We start from the raw sequence: 20199 nt of genomic DNA on the forward strand, positions 1-20199 counted from the left end.
CATAACAGTTCAACTAATACAACGACAAAAAAATCATTTTGTTTTCAATATCATCAACGTCCGTAGCTTTCAACGAACATTGCATTGTTAAGTATTCGCAATGACATACACTGCATACATTGCCTGACAAAAAAAGTGAAGTAGCCAGAAGACATCGTCGGTTGTCAATATAACTTCGCATATTACAAGCACGTACCATCAGTGGGTATATAAACGATTAGTTTTTCAATCCCCTATGATAGGCAGAACGGCCACCAGTGTTCGTTTTAGTGCTGTTACCAGGCCTGGTCTGGTATTTAAGGGTCGTGAACAGTGTCAGATGTTGAGTGATTACTGTGAAAGACACTGATTTGCTGTGTATTTGTATGAGACGTCATTATCAGCACATGACAGAGTTTAAAATGGATGGGTCTCCATTTGGCCGGCTGGCCAAATCGGGCACGATGCAGATTTGTTGGGCATTCGGATGTGGCACTAGCCTGGTGTTCGACTGCATGAGAACGTGAGTGCAGGCACATTTGCCCTCAAGATTCCAATCTTTTATGTCCCATCACCACATGGGAGAATCGCCATATTTTGCAACATAGAATACTGTAACCCCTTCACAGAATACATCTGAGAACAAGCATTGCACTCCATGCAACGTTCTGTGTCATCCCACACCTTTGGTTGTAGTCTAGCAGCAGCCAGACTATGGATTTACCGTCCTGTGCTTAGGGTTCTTGAACACCACAACCTAAATAGCTGCATTTGGAGTGGTGCGATGGCTGGGAAGCATGGACAGCTGATGAATGGTGTCGCACCATGTTTAGCGATGAATCACGTTTCAGCACAACCTGGGGTGACTAATGTCAGCGAGTATGGCGGCGACCTGGACGGAAGTCCCATTCTCCAGTTGTTCTGGAGAAGAATATCGGTGTTCCTCCAGGCGTCATGATATGGGGAGCCATCATGTGTGACCTCAAGTCATGGTTGGTAGTGATTAAGGGAATTCTGACGGCACGACAGTACCTCACGCACATCCTGCGTCCCTGTGGGCTACCTCTTATGCTACATTATCATGGTGTCATTTTTCAGTGGTCCAATGCACATCCACATTTGGCATGTGTCTCTATGAACTATCTGTGTGATGTTGGGGTACTCCCATGGCCAGCAAGATCCTCAGATCTGTGTCTCTTAGAAAATGTACGGGACTAGTTTGGGTATCAACTCCATCCCAGTGCCAGTAGCCCAGATGTCAATGACTAGTTACAAGAGTTGTTGACCAGCTTACTTCAGCAGAGGGTACAATGGCTTTATGACACCCTTCTCAACTGAATCACTGCTTGCATCCAGATCAGAGGCAGTGACACATCGTACTGGTAAGTGGGCTCATACTGCCTAGTCACAAATTTCACTCGATTTTGTAATTACTGAAATAACATCGGACACTCTCTCAGTGTGTGAAGTTTCATTTCGCTTCCTCCTTTTCTCTCGGGTGCTTCACTTTTTTCCGGCAGTGAAAGGATACAGACTTTCATTTTTGATAAATATTTTTTGTATATATAAAATATAAATTGTGTTGATGTTGACATGACTAGAAATTAATAACACATACTGGCACACTCACTCAACTCTTATCTGTGGACCTGTAGAGTTCACTCAAGAAAACCCTGTGCGGAAGAAAAATATGAACACATGAATAATGGAATTACAAAAATTTTAAAAAATGTGTTAAAACAGTGAAGTGTATTATCATTTAGAATATAAAGCTGCAGTAGTTGCTGCTGATAAATCAGTATCTCTTTTCCTCTATCTCAATACAATAAATTCGACAGGTTTGTTGGTATAGTAACTTTGAGAATGCACTTCACATCCTCAAAGGTACTTCTGAGTTTCTTTCCTGACTTCTATATCAGAGAAAAAGTATAATCACTACATAGAGCTCATTTCAATAAATGGGGCTGACTTGCTGGTCAATCTTTTAACATTCTCTCTGGACTGAGAAACTTTCCAGACAGATTACTTATAAGTTTGTAGTCTGTGGCGCTTCTGACACATGCCATAAAAGTGTATTAACTTGAATAATATTCCATTAAAGCCATAAGATACCAGACAAAATGGTTCAAATGGCTCTGAGCACTATGCGACTTAATTTCTGAGGTCATCAGTCACCTAGAACGTAGAACTACTTATACCTAACTAACCTAAGGACATCACACATATCCATGCCCGAGGCAGGATTCGAACCTGCGACCGTTGCAGTCGCGCGGTTCCAAACTGTAGCGCCTAGGACCGCTCGGCCACTCTGGCCGGCGATACCAGACATGTAGAAAGGATGTTGACTAAACATAATTCGAGAAATAGTGTTCACAATGTCACATTTTTTTTCTCGGCTGGTGTCTTAATGCTCGTCCCATCTTCCAGTTACTAATTTCCATATTTTCTTTTCCTTTCACTGCTTATCGTACCAGTATACTTAATTTTAAGCATCTTTCTGTGACACCAATAATCTTTACTTCCAGTGTTTGCATCTATATAATGCTGTGCTCTTGAAATATACTGTATAGAATTTCTTTCTCAAATTAAGGCTTATTTCTGATACTAGTAGACATCTTTGACAAGAAATGCTGTCTTTGCGGGTGCTAGGTAGCTCCTAATGTCTTCGTCACTTCATCCGTTGTGTGGTATTTTGCTCTTGATGTAGCAGAATTACTTCACTTGGTCCAGACCTTTTTATTAGAGATAAAAAATTCAAAAAATAGATAAAAGGTTTCAAATATTTAGAAGCCAATATCGTAAATTAAAATCTGGTAGTAACAACGAGAGCAGCAACCTCAGCGAGTTGAGGGTATGTTCCAAACATTTTGCAGGCGTCATCGTCGGTGAAAGTGTTGAAGCAACAACAACAGCAACAACAACAGCCCGCACAGCCGCAACCACCACAGCCGCAGCAGCAGCCGCCGCAGTCGCAGCCTCAGCCGCAGCCGCAGCTGGGCCCACACGCGGCGCAGCCGGCGCGGGAGCGCGTGGAGGGCGAGGCGCCAGCCAATGGGAAGGGCTCCGCGGCGAGCGGCAGCGCCAGCGGCAGCCCCAGCCCCTGTGGCGCGCAGCCGCAGCCGCAGCCGCCGGCGCAGCAGCAGCAGCCGCAGCGGCAGTCACCTCAGCCCCAGCCGGCCTCGCAGCCGCAGGCGGCGCAGGCGCTGCCGCCGCACCAGCCGCAACAGCCGGCTGTCATGCTGTCTCCCGCCTCGGGGCTGCACCAAATGCAGCAGCTGCTGCAGCAGCAGATCCTCAGCCCGGCACAGCTGCAGTCCTTCATGACGCAGCACTCCCTCTTCCTGCAACAACAGCAGCAGCCACCTCAACCGCCTGTGCCGCCACCTCCACCGCCACCCCACCATCACCAGCCGGTAATTCGCAGCCACGTTTCACTCCTTCTGTCGAGACGTCGTATAAGGGAAAGCCGTCCCACAAATAAAATGAAAACTTCGATTTGTGGGTGGGTCGAATCTGCCTGTACTCGATGTCGGCTTTGACCTGCAACGCAATGACGTTGTGGTGTGTGACGTATTTATGTGGACAGAGAAGGAAAACTGTGTCAATAATACTTAGTTCACCCCTATATTATTTTTTACTATAATGTTAGTGGTGGCAGACTGCTCTGTAGCATAGCCCAAGGTCTTAGTTAGATTGACATATAACAGTTTGGTTGTCAGTTGGTGAAGCCGACAAAAGTTTCACAACAAACTACACTACTGAAAAAAAAATGCAACGCCCCCAAGGACAAGATCATTTTACATCATTGCAGGAGTATATGATAACAAATTCAGACCAAATGAAACATGCATCGCAGCAAAGGATGACAAAACAGTAACATCAATACACACTGTACAACCTCCATTGGCAACTCAGGCATGTATCCTCATATGCAAACGATCATAAAGACGCCAAATGACAACCTGCAATACACTGTCCCAAGTATCATGTGCCTTTTCCTGCAATTTGGCAACGGTTCTTGCAGACCCTGGAGAATGAGCAAGTTCCCACTTCATCATGTCCCATACATGATCAGTTGGTGATAGATCTGTTGATCTTGTTGATCAGGATAGTTGTGGTGCACCACAAAGAGTACATTGATGCAGCAGCTGTATGTGAACATACACTGTCCTGCCGAAAAACATCACCTTCCTGTCGAAGAAATGGCAATAGCAGGGCACTGTTTACTTTACCGTGCAGAAACACCAAATGTGACCACGAGTTATAACTGATTGCCCACCACGTGGTGAAGCCTGGGATGGGACCTGTGTGTCGTAGGAGAATGAAGCTCACGACGTCTATGCCATTCCCATTAATCCCTCACTCACATATGGATAGAACCTACTCTCATCACTGAAGACAACAGAGCGTTTTCCCACTCTCCAGTCAACTCTTTCGTGAGTAACCGTGCTTGGTGGTGTCGTGATTTCCGTGGTAGCGTGGACAGAGGCACATGTGATCTTTATCCTGTCGCAAGTAGGCAGACCCCAGTGGTCCGTGGTGACACAACAGGTGCAACATGTGCCCAGATTTCGTCCCTGGATGATGTTCGATGGTTGCTGGTCGCATGATGCACCGATCTTTAAATGCATCCAGAACCAGGTCTAAAGGTATAGGAATACTCCACAGATCATTGATGAAAGCAGTTTCACCACCAATACGTTTTACCCAATATATGAAACGATCTGTCGATACGCCTATCCAGCTTCACGCAGGCCCACAATACGACACTGTTCAAACGGCAGAAGGAGTTCAACAGGAGTATGTACTTGTCGGTGGTGCGTGGTCGTACCCTAGAGTCAGTGTTGCAAACATTATCCACCTCTAAACTCAGCACAATTACTGCCTGCAGGGTAAAAACAAAAGATGGAGAGACAGGCGTCCTGGGCGCCATCTGGTTGCTCATGACAAATAAATCACTAACGCTACAACCCCACAGTATACACATACTATTCCCTGGTGCCACTGTACACAGTTCTTGATGGTGTTGCATTTTTTTTCCTGCTGTGTATTTTATGAAACGAAGGTTGTAGTGACAGGCTGATCTGTAGCACAGCCAGAGGTTTAGGTTAGATTGTAAGGTGGCCCTTTGTTTGGGGGCTGATGATACCAACAACTGTAAATATATAATCTTAGTTGTGGTGAACATACATTCTGAAGGGTGATTTATGTACACCATTTTGACGACATCACATGTCAAAGCAGTCGTTTAGTATTGGCAGGTTCAATATTTCCCTGCTGGGGTTCCAATGGAGGAGCTTTGCCTCCAGCTCTTAAATTACAAAACTCCCAGCCAAAATCTCACCTCAGACTCCACTTCCAGATTCGATAGTTCTGAAACGAGTTGTTACTGAATGTGGAAACTTGAAGTTAGGAATTCGAACTTTAGAAATTTAAATTCCAAATAACAGCAACACTTGTCAACTTCACACCCCAGGCGGTAGTTGAACGTCACCATCACCAGAGCAGCCCCAGCCCACAACAACGGACTTCTGGAGTTAAGAAATTGCTTCAGGTATGTCCACCATGGGACAGCTTAGTAAAATTTCCTGGTAACATTTGAAAAAGAAAAGAGTATCTCAATGTAGACACTGCAAACACTCCAAAATGGCTTTCAGGTGACGGCTAGAGATCCGAACAGTGTTTAAACGCAATATTTCGTGTGCCGTCAGTTATCCAGAGTGAGTGAGGCAGTCTGAATCTATAGGTCATTCCACTGCCTGAAAAGTAACCGCAACGAAACTTGAGAGAACTGAGATTTGAAAATACACGTTAAGACAAAAACAAGACCTACCACGAAGAAATTATCAGAATGGGACGGAAATCGGTAGATGTGACGTACATGTACAGACAAACAAATGACTACAGTTTCAGAAAAACTGAATTATTCATTCAAGAGGAAGTGCTTCATTAATTGAGCAAGTTAATAACGCGTGGGTCTACATTTGGTACTTATGCAAGTAGTTATTCGGCTTGACGTTGATTGACTGACTTTCTGGATGTGCTCCTGTGGGATATCGTGCTAAATCCTGTCCAACTGGCGCATTAGATCGTCAAAACCCTGAGCTGGTTGGAGGGCCCTGTCCATAATGCTACAGATGTTTGCAATTGGGGACAGATCCGGCGACCTTTCTGGCCAGGCTAGGGTTGACAAACACGAAGACAACAGGTAGAAACTCTCGCCTGTGCGGGCAGGCATTATACCGCTGAAATGAAATGTAAGACCACGACGGCTTGTCATGAGGGGCAACAAAACGGGTCATAGGATATCGTCGACGTACTGCCGTGCTGCAAGGATGCCTCAGATGACAGCCAAAGGGGTTCTGCTATGAAAAGAAATGTCAGGCCATAGGGTGGGCGGCAGTCAGGTTGGTATCCCACCACTGCCTTGGACGTCTCCGGACACGTCTTCGGTCTGTAATTTCATTGACTGGAGTAGAATTGTCTTTAGTGATGAGTCTCGCTTTGAGGTGAGCCTCGATGGCCAATGTAGACGCCCCGGACAACAGTGAGAGACTAGCCCGACTGTCACCCGCCATACGGCCCGACAACGAGGACTTATGATGTGAGGTGCCATTACTTTACATGGTAGGACTGTTTTGCTTGTCATCCACGGCACCCTTGCAGCACAGCGGTACGTCAGCGGTATTCTACGCCCCATTTTGTTACCCTTCATGGCAAGCCACCCTCGGCTTACATTTCAACAAGACAATGTCTGCTGTTTGCTTTCGTGCTCACCAATCCTTACCTTGACCAGCAAGTTCGCAGGATCTGTGAATGTGAATAATGCAGGAAACACAAATATGAAAGAAGTGTTAATTCATCATTCTCTGCTTCAGTAGTACTACAATAAAGTGAGAGATAGGTAACTTTGAGAAAATCTTTGATGACAAATATAAAATGGCTTACATCACACTCTACACTGAAAGAAATCCAAAAGTTTGTTTTCGAAATGATTGCCCTTTGAGACGTCTCAGTTAATTCTCCGGTCTCAAGTTTCGTTGCTTAATGCACTTTCTTATCGAAAATTGTATTTCAAAGTCTTTGCAACAACCGTCTAGGTGTGCTAGACCGCGTCATGGGGAACAACTTTTGTCAGAGGCAGAGCTAAGGCATCCTTTAGTATTCACCAGCACTGGGACGACGAAATGTCACCGAACTGGCAAGGGTGTACTAACCAGGTGTGCGGCATACCACCTACCCCAGTATATTTACAGAGTGATTTTCAACAAGAAAACCTTAAAATAAGTGTATCTAAGCAGAGAAGTACACCATCTGATCAAAAGTATCCGGACACCTATTAGTGGACATTAATATGAGGTGTGTCCACCCTCCGCCTTTATGATTGCTTGAACTCTGCTGGGGACACTTTTGGTAAGACATCCGAATGTCCGTGGACGAGTGGCAGATCTTTCTTCTTCGAGAAGCGAAACCAGAGAAGGTACTCGTGCTGGACTCTGGGGTGTCGAAGGAAGTCGACATTCTAACTTAGCCCGAAGGTGTACCATTGAGTTCAGGTAGAGATTCTTTGCACGCCGTGCATTTCAAGTCTGTTACTGTCAGCAAATCATTGCCTCACAGATACTGCTTAGGGAGATGGTGTATTGTCACGATTATGCGAACAGTCATCATCTGCGGATTGTTCCTCTACTGTACGTTGTATACAATGGTGTAAACTGCGTTCATATCCTTCCGCAATAAGAGGACCACACCCTAACCACCAAAATCAGTCCCATACGTTCTCCGGGCATTGCCAAACCCGAAGCTTTCCATCGGCTGGCATAGTGTATAGTCACTTCAAATCGCTGCCAGCCATCCACTGTGCGCTTTTCACCACCTCAAGCGTTGCTTAGCACTGACTGCAGAAATGTGTGGCTTATGAGGAGCTGCTCGACCCTTGTAACCAACTACGCTCAGTGATTGTGCAAGGTCACTAGTGATTCCTTCCGATGATTTCATGCGCTTTTTTTACATCCACCCTCCGCAGTGCTCGACGGTCCCTGTTCGTCATTACATGAGGTCTGCTTGGTCTTGGCTTACCTATGTGGAGGATTTGATGTTTTACTGGATTCCTGATATTCACGATACACTCGTGAAATGGTCGCACGGGAAAATCCCCACTTTATAGCTACCTCGGAGGTGCTATCTCCCATCGCACGTACGCCAGTATAAAACCACGTTCAAACTCACTTAAATCTTAATAACCTCCCATCGTAGCAGCAGTGACCGATGTAAGAACTGCACTGGACACTTATTGTCTTATATGGGCGTTGCTGACCTCAGCGCCGTATAGTCCCTGTTTACATATCTCTGCGTTTGAATACGCATGCCTATACCAGTTTCTTTGGCGCTTCAGCGTATAAAAAGGATGTTTAAAAGTCTTTGGAGCAAATTTCCATGGGTGATAGATCACGTCATCGGGGACCATCTTTTTTTAGAGACAAAATCTTCACTGATGCTTCTCAGTGAAGCTAGATGTCTTTTGTATTGGGGATGCTCCTGAGGGGCGGTAGGGCGTAGCCACTCTGCTGCGTGCATAGACAATGTGTGTTGCCTATAATCCGGTCATCTACTCTGCTTGAAAGGGCTGGCCAGGCAAAATCAAAGTTCCTGATTCACTTCAAAAATATTTTTCTCCACCTACGGACACTCATTTTATCTTTTTCTTGTCGAAAATCACCAGCACACTTGCTTAACAGGGTGTGCTAGTTTGGTGAAATCTCGTCGTCCCAGGGCCAGCGAATACTAAAGGACTCCCAGCGTTGTCGGAGTGTATCGGAGAACATTTTGCATCTAACAAAAGTTGTTCACCATGACGGGATCTATTAACCCTAGACGTCAATCGTTAGTCAAATTATTAATTTGCGATAAAACTAATTTCGTTTCGTTAATAAAGAAGGTGACAGGTTTACACAGTGCTGTTCTTATTCAGAGATTATAATTGCGTAAATACTATCTCTAACTCTAGCTCCGACACGACCAAACAATTGTGTAGCCTCCGACGCTGACTTCGAGTGCACCCCACTATAAAGTCCTCATTTGTGAAGTTTGTCTTACAACTTCTCTGTGAGACACAGATATCGTCTTTCGTTGCCCCATTGACTATAACTCTTCTGCGCAGCTGTTACATCTGTTTTCCTATGTCAATTTACCACTATATCGAATCTTACAGAGTTTCGACGTGGGTGAATTGTCAGTGCTACTTATCATTCACGGCTAGAGTTACAGTTGTGCTGCATCTGCAAGGTGCGACAGCACTGCGAGCTCGCAACGCGCAAACCGGTGTGTTCAGTTCCAGTCTCAGCTCCGTACAGCCATCACGCGATTTTCGAGAGGGTCATCAGTGAAGTTGTGTTTTTGTTGCGTGGTACGCAAAGGGAACAGCAGGATTTAAAGCAACGTTATGCTATCAAGTTTTCTGTTAAACTTAGGGAATCCACGAATGTGACCCTTGAAAAGTTGAAACAGGTCTATGGGGACCACTTCTTATCCAGAGAACAAATTTTTCTCTGGCACAAATAATTTTTGGAACGTCGAGAACATCACTCAGAGAGACTTTCAGCTTCAAAAACTGACGAAAACGTCGAACGTGTGCGTGCTCTTGTGAGATCAGACCGACGTTTAACAATAAGGATGACGAGCGACCGCTTAAACACTTTCACCGAACATCAAATTTTGACCAAAGTTTTGCATGTACGAAATGTTTGTGCCAAATTGGTGCCGAAAAACCTCACACCTGAGCTGAAGAAACGTGTGCGTTGATCTTCTTGAGGGGATTGCCAATGACCACGAATGGTTCAGCTGTGCGATCTCAGTTGATGAATCCTATATTTTTGTGTGCGATCCTGAGACAACGAAGCAAAGTGAAGAGTGGCACATTGAGACATCCTCTCGACCGAAAAGCTCGAATGATCACATCAATGATCAAAACAATGCTGATTTGCTTTTTTGGCGGTAGGGGTATCGTGCATAAGGAATTTCTTCCTCTGGGACAAACTGCCAACCAAGTGTTTTACAAAGATGTCGTTTAAAGGCTCAAGGGAGGGTGACTCGAGAGAGACCAGACACTGTGGATGCTGCATCGTGGCAACGGACATCAGACGGCAACTTTCAACACTGAATTTTTGACCTCAAAAGGCATTCCTGTTGTTTCACAGCGCCCCTTTCAAAGGATGTCATTATAGGACCCCGGAGAACATTCAAAAGAATGTTACCAACATGTTAAAGGTCCTACCAGTTGAAGTCTTTCAACGCTGCTACCAAGACTGGGAACAACGCCTCAGCTGGTATATAGCTGCCGAAGGCACCTACTTTCAATGGGACTATATTGTTGCTTGAAAAAAAAAATACTTTAGAAGATAAAAAAAATCAGTCGTGTTACTTTTCTGAGACGCCTCCTAATCTCGTAACAGTTACGGTAGGTGAAGAAGAGATAAACTGGTCAGTTACGTAGAGAATTATTACCTCTTATAAGAAAACCACTGACACGAGAGAGGATGCCGAGCTGTGTCAACAAAATCGATGCAATGGGAACTACACAAACTAATCGTTCTTCATAGAGCCGTTATTTCCAAATCTCTCGTAAACCAAACGAATCCGAAGAACCGGCTTTAGCAAGAAATGAGCATAAAATCGCAACTGCTGCCGCATGCAGTACGTTCAGCGAACCTACTTTTACACTGTTCCCTGTGGCAACAAAAGCGTAGAATCGTAATGTCTACTTCGAGCTGCGAAGCATGCCACAGGTTCTGTTATTATCTAAATGACTGCATTCGGATTTCGTTGATTCTTTGCTCACACTAAAAGTAAAGATAATTGATGAAGTCTATAAAATAGTTTTAGGCGACAACATGCTTGCAGTGTCACAGGTACTGTTCAGAACCTACCCTCATTCACATCGATATACCTGTAAATGTCTGACGCCGGATTAACAATCAAAACAAAGTGTTGTTGCCAGTAGTAACTATTTCAGTGAAGGTGAGGACAGTCCCAATAGCTTACAAAGTTATGGCGACGATTGTTGGGATTTTCTTACAAAACAGAAAAATGATCTCTCGACAATTTGACAGTGAGATATTGGACCTGTTCGAAAATAAATGGAAGGATACATAACCATATTTGGTGAAGAAGAAAGTGCTATTTCCCAGCGGCATTTGTCGCCGCGAAACTGCCACAGTTGGTGTCGCTTCCTAAATGTTCGCCTGACATGACCCACTGCGATTTCTTCTTTTTGCTAAGCATAACGAAATGACTCTCACAACAAATCTGCTCGAATGTGGTCGTCTACGAGACAGAGCTGTGTTTTACATGCGTGACAATTCTAATTCTGAAAGTGTTCAAAATATGACCAGGACATTGGGAAAATTATTTATCACAAAAGGCGACTGTATTGAAAATTAAATACGGTAATTTGGTTTTGAAAAAAAAAAAAATGACGTCTAATGATGTAAACTGATCGAGCACCTTAAGATGAGCCCACATGGCTCGAAATGCATCGTGTATTGAATTAAAAATCAGGATTAGTAAGGGAAAGCGATTTATTTCCTTTTGACGACTGCGATGCAGTTATAGCGACAACACTGACAACAATCGAAAAAATTAAGTCTGTTCCTTTCTTCAGCTACCCGCATAATCACTATCGCTATGTGTGGCAGGTTCGAATGCTGGTGGTGAGACAGGTTTATCAGCAGTACTCGGGCGGTGAAGAAAATGTCCTCCTAAATCCCAAACCTCAGTGCACTGGAATAAGGGTGCGTAACACCCTTTAAGCTGATACCCCAGTTAATAAGGAAGGCGCAGCATGTTATCTTGGATGGTGAGTCATCCTCTGATGTAGAAGTAACTTCGGGCGTGCCCCAGAGAAGTGTCCTGGGGGCCTTGCTGTTTATGTTGTATATTTGACGCAGTTATCTATAGTGAAGTACTGTCTGAAAGAAGCTGAATAGTTATTAAGTCAGAACCTGACAAATTTTCAAAGTGGTGTGAAGACTGGCAACTTATTTTTAATGTTCAGATAAATGTAAAAGTGGGCACTTCACAAAACGAAAAAAACGTAGTAACTTCTGGCTATAATACCAATGAGGCACAGCTGGAATCTGACAACGCCTACAAATACCTGGGTGTAGCACTTTGTAGGGATATGAAATGGGATGATCACATAGGCTCAGTCGAGGGTAAAGTCGGTGGTAGACTTCGTTTTATTGCTAGAACGCTGGGAAAATGCAATCGCTCTACAAGGGAGAGCGTTTACAAATCATTCGTGTAACCCATCCTGGAATATTGCTCGAGTTTTTGGGGTTCGTAAGAAACAGAACTAACAGGGTACATTGAACGTATGCTGAGGACAGCACGAATGGTCACAGGTTTGTTTGACCCGTAAGAGAGTGTCACAAAGAAGTTGAATAAATTGAACCGGTGGACTCTCGAAGATAGACGTAAACTATCCCGAGAAAGCCTATTTACAAAATTTCAAAAACTGGCTTTTAATTATGACTCTAAGAATATATTACAGCCCCCTACTTATCGTTCGCATAGGGATCGTGAGGGCAAGATTAATCTAATTAATCTAATTAATTGCACACAAAGGCATTTAAACAATTGTTCTTCCCGCGTTCCATACATGAATGTAACGGGAAGAAACCCTAACTGGTAAAGTGGGACGTACCCTTTGTCATGCACTTCCCAGTGGTTTGCAGAGTATAGAAGTAGATGCAAATGTAAGAGTTCGACTTAACATTTGGTACTATTGTAGAAATGTGTTTAAATGCGGGCACAAGTTTCTGACTCCTCGTGCGTTTCATTTCGATGATCGTATATGCTAAACATAAACACAATATTGCACTGCATAAGTTGTTATCACTGACATCCATATAACTTGGATACATGCTACACTGACGAAATAAGTGTTTTTCGATAGATGCAACCTTCCCTATGGAAATGATTCATATCACTCAGACTCGTATAAAAAACTATATGCACTCATGATTTCTACCTGCAGCATGGTCCTACTAGTTTAAATAATACTTTGTTTTTATGAAATACTCCTCATTAAACTCTGAACGCTTCCTTTCCCTTGACTTTTTTCGAGCTCGTACTTTCCAATGACACCGGCATGGACTCTGGTGTTATCAAAACTGCTGTATTTTCGACCAACTGATGAAAGGAATATAACCTCCCTGATAAATCATACAATTGCATGGAATCCTTGTTCACCTTATTCCTAACTTAAGCGACAATCACCATGAAACCACCTTTCTTTCAGTGAAGTTTTCAGTGAATATGGTGAGCATAACTATTTGTGAAACGATCTGTAGCAATAAAATGAAACAATTTCTTCGCCCAACAATACAACTTTACGCGACCATGCGGATACAGATGATAACTGAACATGTGTTGACTATAACGTTAAGCGCCTATAAGGAATGGTCCAACATAGACGCGGTTCCATACACAAATGTACCATCAGCCGGTTTGTAAATGGGTCAGCGTCTCGTACAGTACTAACAACTCAGTTTTCGTCCTGATTATCTGCTATGGTATGAATATCTCACGGAACTACAACAATTGTGTAAGCGCAATTTAAGGACTTTCGCGTATAGATGTAGTACAATATGGCAGCAACACACACGGTTCATGTGTAATATATCGTACCACAGTTACTGGAATGCAGTGGCCGTGCGTGGTGTTGTTGCAGTGTTGCACACCTCCCAGTAATTTTACACTTCGTATTTTCGGTTTAGTAAGCCTAACACGTACCATGAAATACGTTACCTCTGGTTGTCCAACGCTGTATTACCTTGTACCGGACTCAGAAATGTAGCTGGACTCCAAACAAACTCAAGGGGGCTGTCTCTGGCGGACACCACGGCCAGCCTAACTTGGAACGGACCTGTCTGTGGCACCATTGGAAGCTTTGCGGTTACGTCACTGGGTGTTGTAGTAAACTAGAAATAGTTCCGAATGCTCCGCGAGGTAGCACCAGTCTACGGAGAACACTTCTCCCAGCATTCTCTCCTCCCGCAACGTTAATTTGCTATCCTAGCCGCCAGGATACGCCACCCAGAATATGACCATTAGCGATATTTCCGCAGCAATCATAATACTTTTTCTTCATTCACATATTTGTTTTTAGGGTAAAAATTCGGAGGAAATGTCTTCTCATCAGCATAACTGCACTTTACATTTTTGTCGGTCGTGAATGAAGAACGTCGGGAATCCAGGCGCCGAGATACGGAATTTTCTCTCTGGTAAGCGTCTAAAAAATACAACCTTGAAACATCAGTGCTACACCGAACTTCAAATACTGCCGGCCACCACTGCTGGAATGCTTTCCAGTAACCGTCTTCGTATCAAACAATAGATCACTATGGTTGGCAGCTGTGATAGAAGGCACAAAGTTCAGCTTCTGCGTTTGAGCTCACTATGAATTAGACAGTGTTTAGGACCCGCTTTCTGTTGTTTTTACCTTCATTGCTCTACTGCTCGATCGTGGTTCCCCCAAAATCGTCGCTTCTTGTCGGCTGTTCCACTTCTTGTTCTTTCGTGTTGTGAACTCTGATTGACGTGATGTGAATCATTGTAATTTCGATAGTGTGTTGTAAAAGAGCTGAAAATATATATAGTAAAAAACTAAAACCAAGGCAAATGGATAGGATAGTTTAATAATTTGTAACAAAATATATCAAAAATGTATTCACGACTGCCATCGCTTCAGGAACCGTGGTATGTCTCAGGCTGAAAAATACGCCCACCAATTTCGTTCCATAACACAAGCAGTAATAATCACTTGTCAATTAAACATAGTGTGGTCAGCTCGTTCATGCTGACAGTACCACTTCTGTTAACGTTTATGTATGCGACTTATGCTATCCAAGCACAAACATGTCATAAATGATCTCATGTAACTTTAGAAAATGAGTGGCTTATGTTAACCGAAACTAGTTGAAAGATTACCGTATTATTTTTAGTATGTAATTTTACACTTTGCAAACACGTGTAGCAAGGAATATCCCATTTCATTCTGTGAAAATAAGCTGTTATGGGAGCTACCTTTATGCTGGACTAAGTACAGTAGAGCGTCGATTATCTGAACTAATTACTGGAAATAGATGTTCGGAAAACTAGTTTATGCGAACAATCGAACCACATACAGTAGAACTTCGCTTGTACTTTTTTGAAGGGGGATGATAAAATTAATGTACAGATGAAATTAACGTTTATACTTTTCTTGAAACTAAAAAATATTAAATGATATCTTTTTGTCACTGTCTTTCAGCACTTTTTTTTTTACAAGGTAACGTATATATGAGGTGGGCTACACTAAAAGAGCATACTTTTTGTTGATAAATGTATTAAAGATCTAATAAAATAAATATGCCTCGAGGAGTTCATACATCTAAAAGAAAAAGTGGATTTCAGCAGAGAAAAGCAAAACTGGTTACAACTGATGCACTTCAGAGCGTTTCTGGCGCCATCTTAGAATATGTTACAAGCACTGATGATAGCCAAAATTCGTCAAAAGAAACTGATTCTCTCATTGAGGCAAGGACTGATTCGGAAAATATCAGCTTATCTTCAGAAGGCACCAACGACACTACAGATGTGGTGATAACGCAAGAAGCAGACAAATCTGAAAAAAATACTGAAAATGGCTGCGATAATACTGATAATGTTATTACTCTCGAAGACTGTAATAATGTAAATGAGTCTCTGCAGGACTTGAGAGAAGTATCTCATTGGAGCATACCTGTTCCTGATTATGTTCGCATTGCGATCATGAAAAAAGGAAAGGAACATTTCCAAACCAGAGAAGGGCCATTGGGCTCTGTATCTAGGCACGGATTAAAAACAAAAGGCGACATGCGGTATCTTTGAAAGAAATGGTTTTATAAGGTGATGCTCACTGGTGAAAAACTGCGGTCTTGGATGGTTTACTCTCCAGCTAAAAACCTCTAATGTTTCTTCTATCGTTTGTTTGCTATCACCAGTAGTATTAATGCAAGATCTACGTTTGTGACTGGATTTTAGTAGTGGTGGAAATTTAATCCTAAAGCAGCCCACCAGGAACCTACAAATGAACATCTGGAAAGTCGTGAAAACTGGAAAACTTTGGAAATTGCATAAAACAATAGATGACGCAGCCTTGCAATTAATGGATACTGAAAAACTGAAGTGAAAGGGTCTTTTATCGAAGTTATTGCTTATAACTTTGTTTCTGGCTAACAAAACCTAGCATTTCGTGGACACGATGAAGGACAAGACTCTACAAATAAAGGCAATTTCTTAGGACCGATGAAACTACTGTCAAAATATGATGTAGTGTTGAAGGAACACACATGGAACTAGGAATATGGTAAATCTCAAAAAGTGTCACATTTATCACCAGAAGTACAGAATGAATTTATAAATGTTTTAACGGACCACGTAAAATTGAAGATTGTAAAGAAATCAAATCGTCTGAATGTTTTGGTATTGTTTCACAGCACAGCTGACCTTTCAAATATTGATCAGATGTCTGAAGTGATTCGTTTCGTGAAAGCTGATAACGGAAAAGTGGAATTAAAAGAAGTATTTCTTGGATTTATTCCTCTAAAAGGAAAAAAGCTGCTGATGTAAGTGACTAAATTCTTAAAAAGTTTGAAAATGATAATTTAGACTTTATGATGTGTCGATCCCAAGTATATGACAATGCAGCTGTTATGAACTATGTAGGCCTATATGGAGGAGTGCAAGCCAAGCAAAAAACAATAAAGTCGTTTTATTGGATGTATTGATCATTCAATTAATTTATGTGGGCAACATTCCTTTGCACAGAATGTATCTTGTGTAACATTTTTCGGAACAGTAGAGACCAATTTTACATTTTTTTTCTGCTTCCACTAGTTTTTGCGATGTTCTTATCATACAGGGCAAAACATCTGTTAAAAGACTCTCAACAACGTGTGCTCACTATGCTGCATTAAAAGCTCTGGCAGAAAATTTTTATGATGTTGTCACTGTAACTGACATATTATGTTATCAGAGGTGCTGCACAAAATCTTATACCTGCTGTATGTAATTTCAAATTTCTGTGCTATCTTTACTTTTGGAATGATGTGCTGAGAGAAGTAAATTGTACTCAGCTTGCATTGTAAAGTAAAGGCCTGAGTCTTGATCATTATTTACAAAAATAGGCGTACTCCGTCTTTATACTGAACAGAAACGAGGTCATATTGTAGAAGAGGCAATACATCTTGCTGCGAGAAAGTCAGAGGAATACGGCACTCCAAAAGAAAGACGAATTAGTCGTAAAAAACGAATGGCTAGTGAATTGGCCACCGATAAAGAACTCACACTAACACCAGAGCATGAAAAGGATTTGTTGGACTGTCTTGACCGATTCAGCGTTCAACTCCGAACCAGATCAAAGTCCATTCAAGGTGTCTCACTCTTCGAGCTTGTGCAGCCAAATACTTCGCTTTCGGCAAACAATGAGACGTTGAAATTAGCTGTTTCAAAATGCACTGGTTTTTATGATGATCAGAAGGAGAACTCCTCGATGAGATTCTAAGGGTTATACTCTTCTAAAATTACTATGACGATTTGCGTGTCAATTGCGTAATGTGAGAGGAGTTCTAGTAAATTAAAGGTTATTAAAAATTACTTATTATCAACAATGAACAACACGAGGCTAAATAACTTTCCCATGTTAACTAACGAACATGAGGCAACACAAAATATTAATTTTTAATGTGTGATATCAGTTTGCGGGTGTTAAAGCTAGAAAGAAATTTTAAGTGTTTGTGTCTCGCATTAGTAAATGTTTTTCTGAAGTATTTAAGCTAATGTATAGAGTATAATACTACATACTAATGTATAGTGCATAATACTATATACTAATGTATAATGCATAATAAAAGAATACTATTACATATGGCAATTTGATGATTAATGACTCTAAGGCCTTCATTTGTCTTATTTAAATTCATACTTGAAATGTACCCACTTTTACTGATTTTAAGAGTTGTTGTTAGTGGGGTGACCGCTGATATCTGTCCCAGGTGCCACCCATGCTACTAGCTATGCCACTGAGGATATGTTATGGGAATGCATGCGTGAGATGATTCGTGAGGACAGCAAATTGCCAATAAGAATCTGCGTACTCGTGTAAAGAGCAATATTGTGGGTCAGCATGTCGCCAGCTGGTAAAATAATGAATATTGAGGTGAGCGGTCGGCCAAGGCAATGGCTCGATGTTGGAATAAATGGGAACATGCGATAATGGTTTTGTACGCATTGTCGAGGTTCTGGCCGACCAAGTCTGACCACACGAAGAGATGATCTCTGTTGAGCATCTAGCTCATTGTAACACCTTCACGTCTGCATCTGCCACCCGAACATAATCAATGGACTAGCTACGACACATCCTGCATTATTGCTCGGAAACTAGCAGAAGCCATTATATTCAGTCACCATCCGATGCAATGACCGCTATTAACACCACAACACAGACGATTGCATGTGGAATGGTGCCGTATGCAGGAAGCATGGACTACTTACCAGTGAGCTCACATCATTTTCGGCGATGAATGTCGCCTCTGCACTAACTTAAATGGCCATCGTCTGCAAGTGTGATGGTGCCGAGGGAAAGCTCACATTATGCCAATGAAAGGCACACTGGGATTACCCCTAGTGTCATGTGTGGGGAGACATAGTGTATGACCTCTGGTCCCCACTGGTAATGATTCAGGGAATTTTGATGGCAGAGCAGTACTTCACAGACATCCAGTGTTCACGTATGTTGGTTCTCATGAGACAGTAATTTGGTAGCATCTTTCAAAGCGACAACGCTCGTCACAAATATCATGTGTCTCTGTGAACTTTCTACATGATGTTGGGGTGCGCTAGAAAGATCCCCGAACCTATGTCAGATCAGTTCGGGCGTCAGCTGCATCCCAGTGACTTTTTATGGGATATCGAGGCCATTTACAACAGTTTTCAGCCAACTTACTTCAGAAGGGAATCAATGGTGTGTAACATCATTCCCAACAGTAGCAAAGTATGAATTAATAGCTAAGGGGTGCAACAATCTATTGTCAAAGGTTGAGAAGTGTAGTCGATCCTCCAATTTCGTTGTTCATTTAACTTGATTTTGTAATCACTGGAATAAAACAACAAATCGGTACCATCTCAGTGCATGACATGTCATTTCAGTTTCTCAAGCTTAAGCTTTGTTAGTTAGTGTATCAATCAACCAGCAACTCTTTTTCATCATAGTCTTCAAATCCTTCACCTCTAGTGTAAACTTAAGAAAACTAAATATCTAGAACATCGCTTTTCTATTCGGTAGTTCAGTGTGTCAACTGAAAAAGGATTATGTCTTTTGAACAACATACTGTATTTTGGACAGTAGACTGCTACTGCAAACAAAACTGACTTTCCTTATAAATACAACACTTGAATGATTGTTTTATAACACTGAACATAATAGTGTTACATCAGCAACTATTACTACATAGAATACACCTGGACAGGGAGGAGAAATTTGAAATGAAACTTCACCTTTTGAGAGGTTATGTTGTTTTACACGATCCAGTCACCGCCTCTGTTCGACGTCAGTACGTCAGTGTGTAATAACGAAACATAGACGGCAGATTGAAGCACTAGCAGTGGAGGGTACACAAAGCGTGTCGGGGGGATGCGGTAAACAGTGCAGTCGTTGTCTAATGCAGAATCAGAGTGATTTATCTGAAGTCCAAAAGAGCGTGATCATTGACTTTCGGACCAAGTGTGAAAGCATTTCCGAAACGGCTTAGTCTGTAAACTGTTCCCGTGCCGCGATGATTTAAATATACCGTGCAAGGCAAAATGGCGTTGTATAAAACTGGCGCCGAGGCAACTGTGGCGTACCACGGGACGTAAATGACAGAGGTGAACAACGACTGTGGATACGTGTACGGGAAAATAGATGTGCAACTGTTCAGCAACTGGCTGTCTAGACGAACCGAGGGGCTAATGATAGTGTCTACTCGATGAATGTTCACCAAATGTTGCTGCAGGCTCCCGGTTCGTGCACCCGTGCTGACTTCTGTTCAGCAGTGACGACAGGTGGAATCTATATGCCAGTACCACAACTGAACAAAAAATGGTTCAAATGGCTCTGAGCACTATAGGGCTTAACACCTGAGGTCATCAGTCCCCTAG

The 20199-nt window shown here is 42.5% G+C and overlaps 1 protein-coding gene across 6 annotated transcripts in view; it reads left to right on the forward strand.

The window, feature by feature from the left end:
• The first annotated feature begins 3202 nt into the window (after positions 1 to 3202).
• Positions 3203 to 20199, forward strand: part of LOC124722869 (forkhead box protein P1) — a 205635-nt gene continuing 188638 nt past the window's right edge. For all 6 annotated transcript variants that reach the window (XR_007006455.1, XM_047248001.1, XM_047248003.1 and 3 more), the window contains exon 1: positions 3203 to 3392. Coding sequence is in view for 5 of the 6 variants with exons in the window: in XM_047248001.1 (XP_047103957.1) it covers positions 3216 to 3392 (177 nt within the window). In the remaining variant the exon portion in view is untranslated. The remainder of the gene's footprint in view (positions 3393 to 20199) is intronic.

The sequence above is a fragment of the Schistocerca piceifrons genome, chromosome X, assembly GCF_021461385.2.
Source record: "Schistocerca piceifrons isolate TAMUIC-IGC-003096 chromosome X, iqSchPice1.1, whole genome shotgun sequence".
NCBI lineage: Eukaryota > Metazoa > Arthropoda > Insecta > Orthoptera > Acrididae > Schistocerca > Schistocerca piceifrons.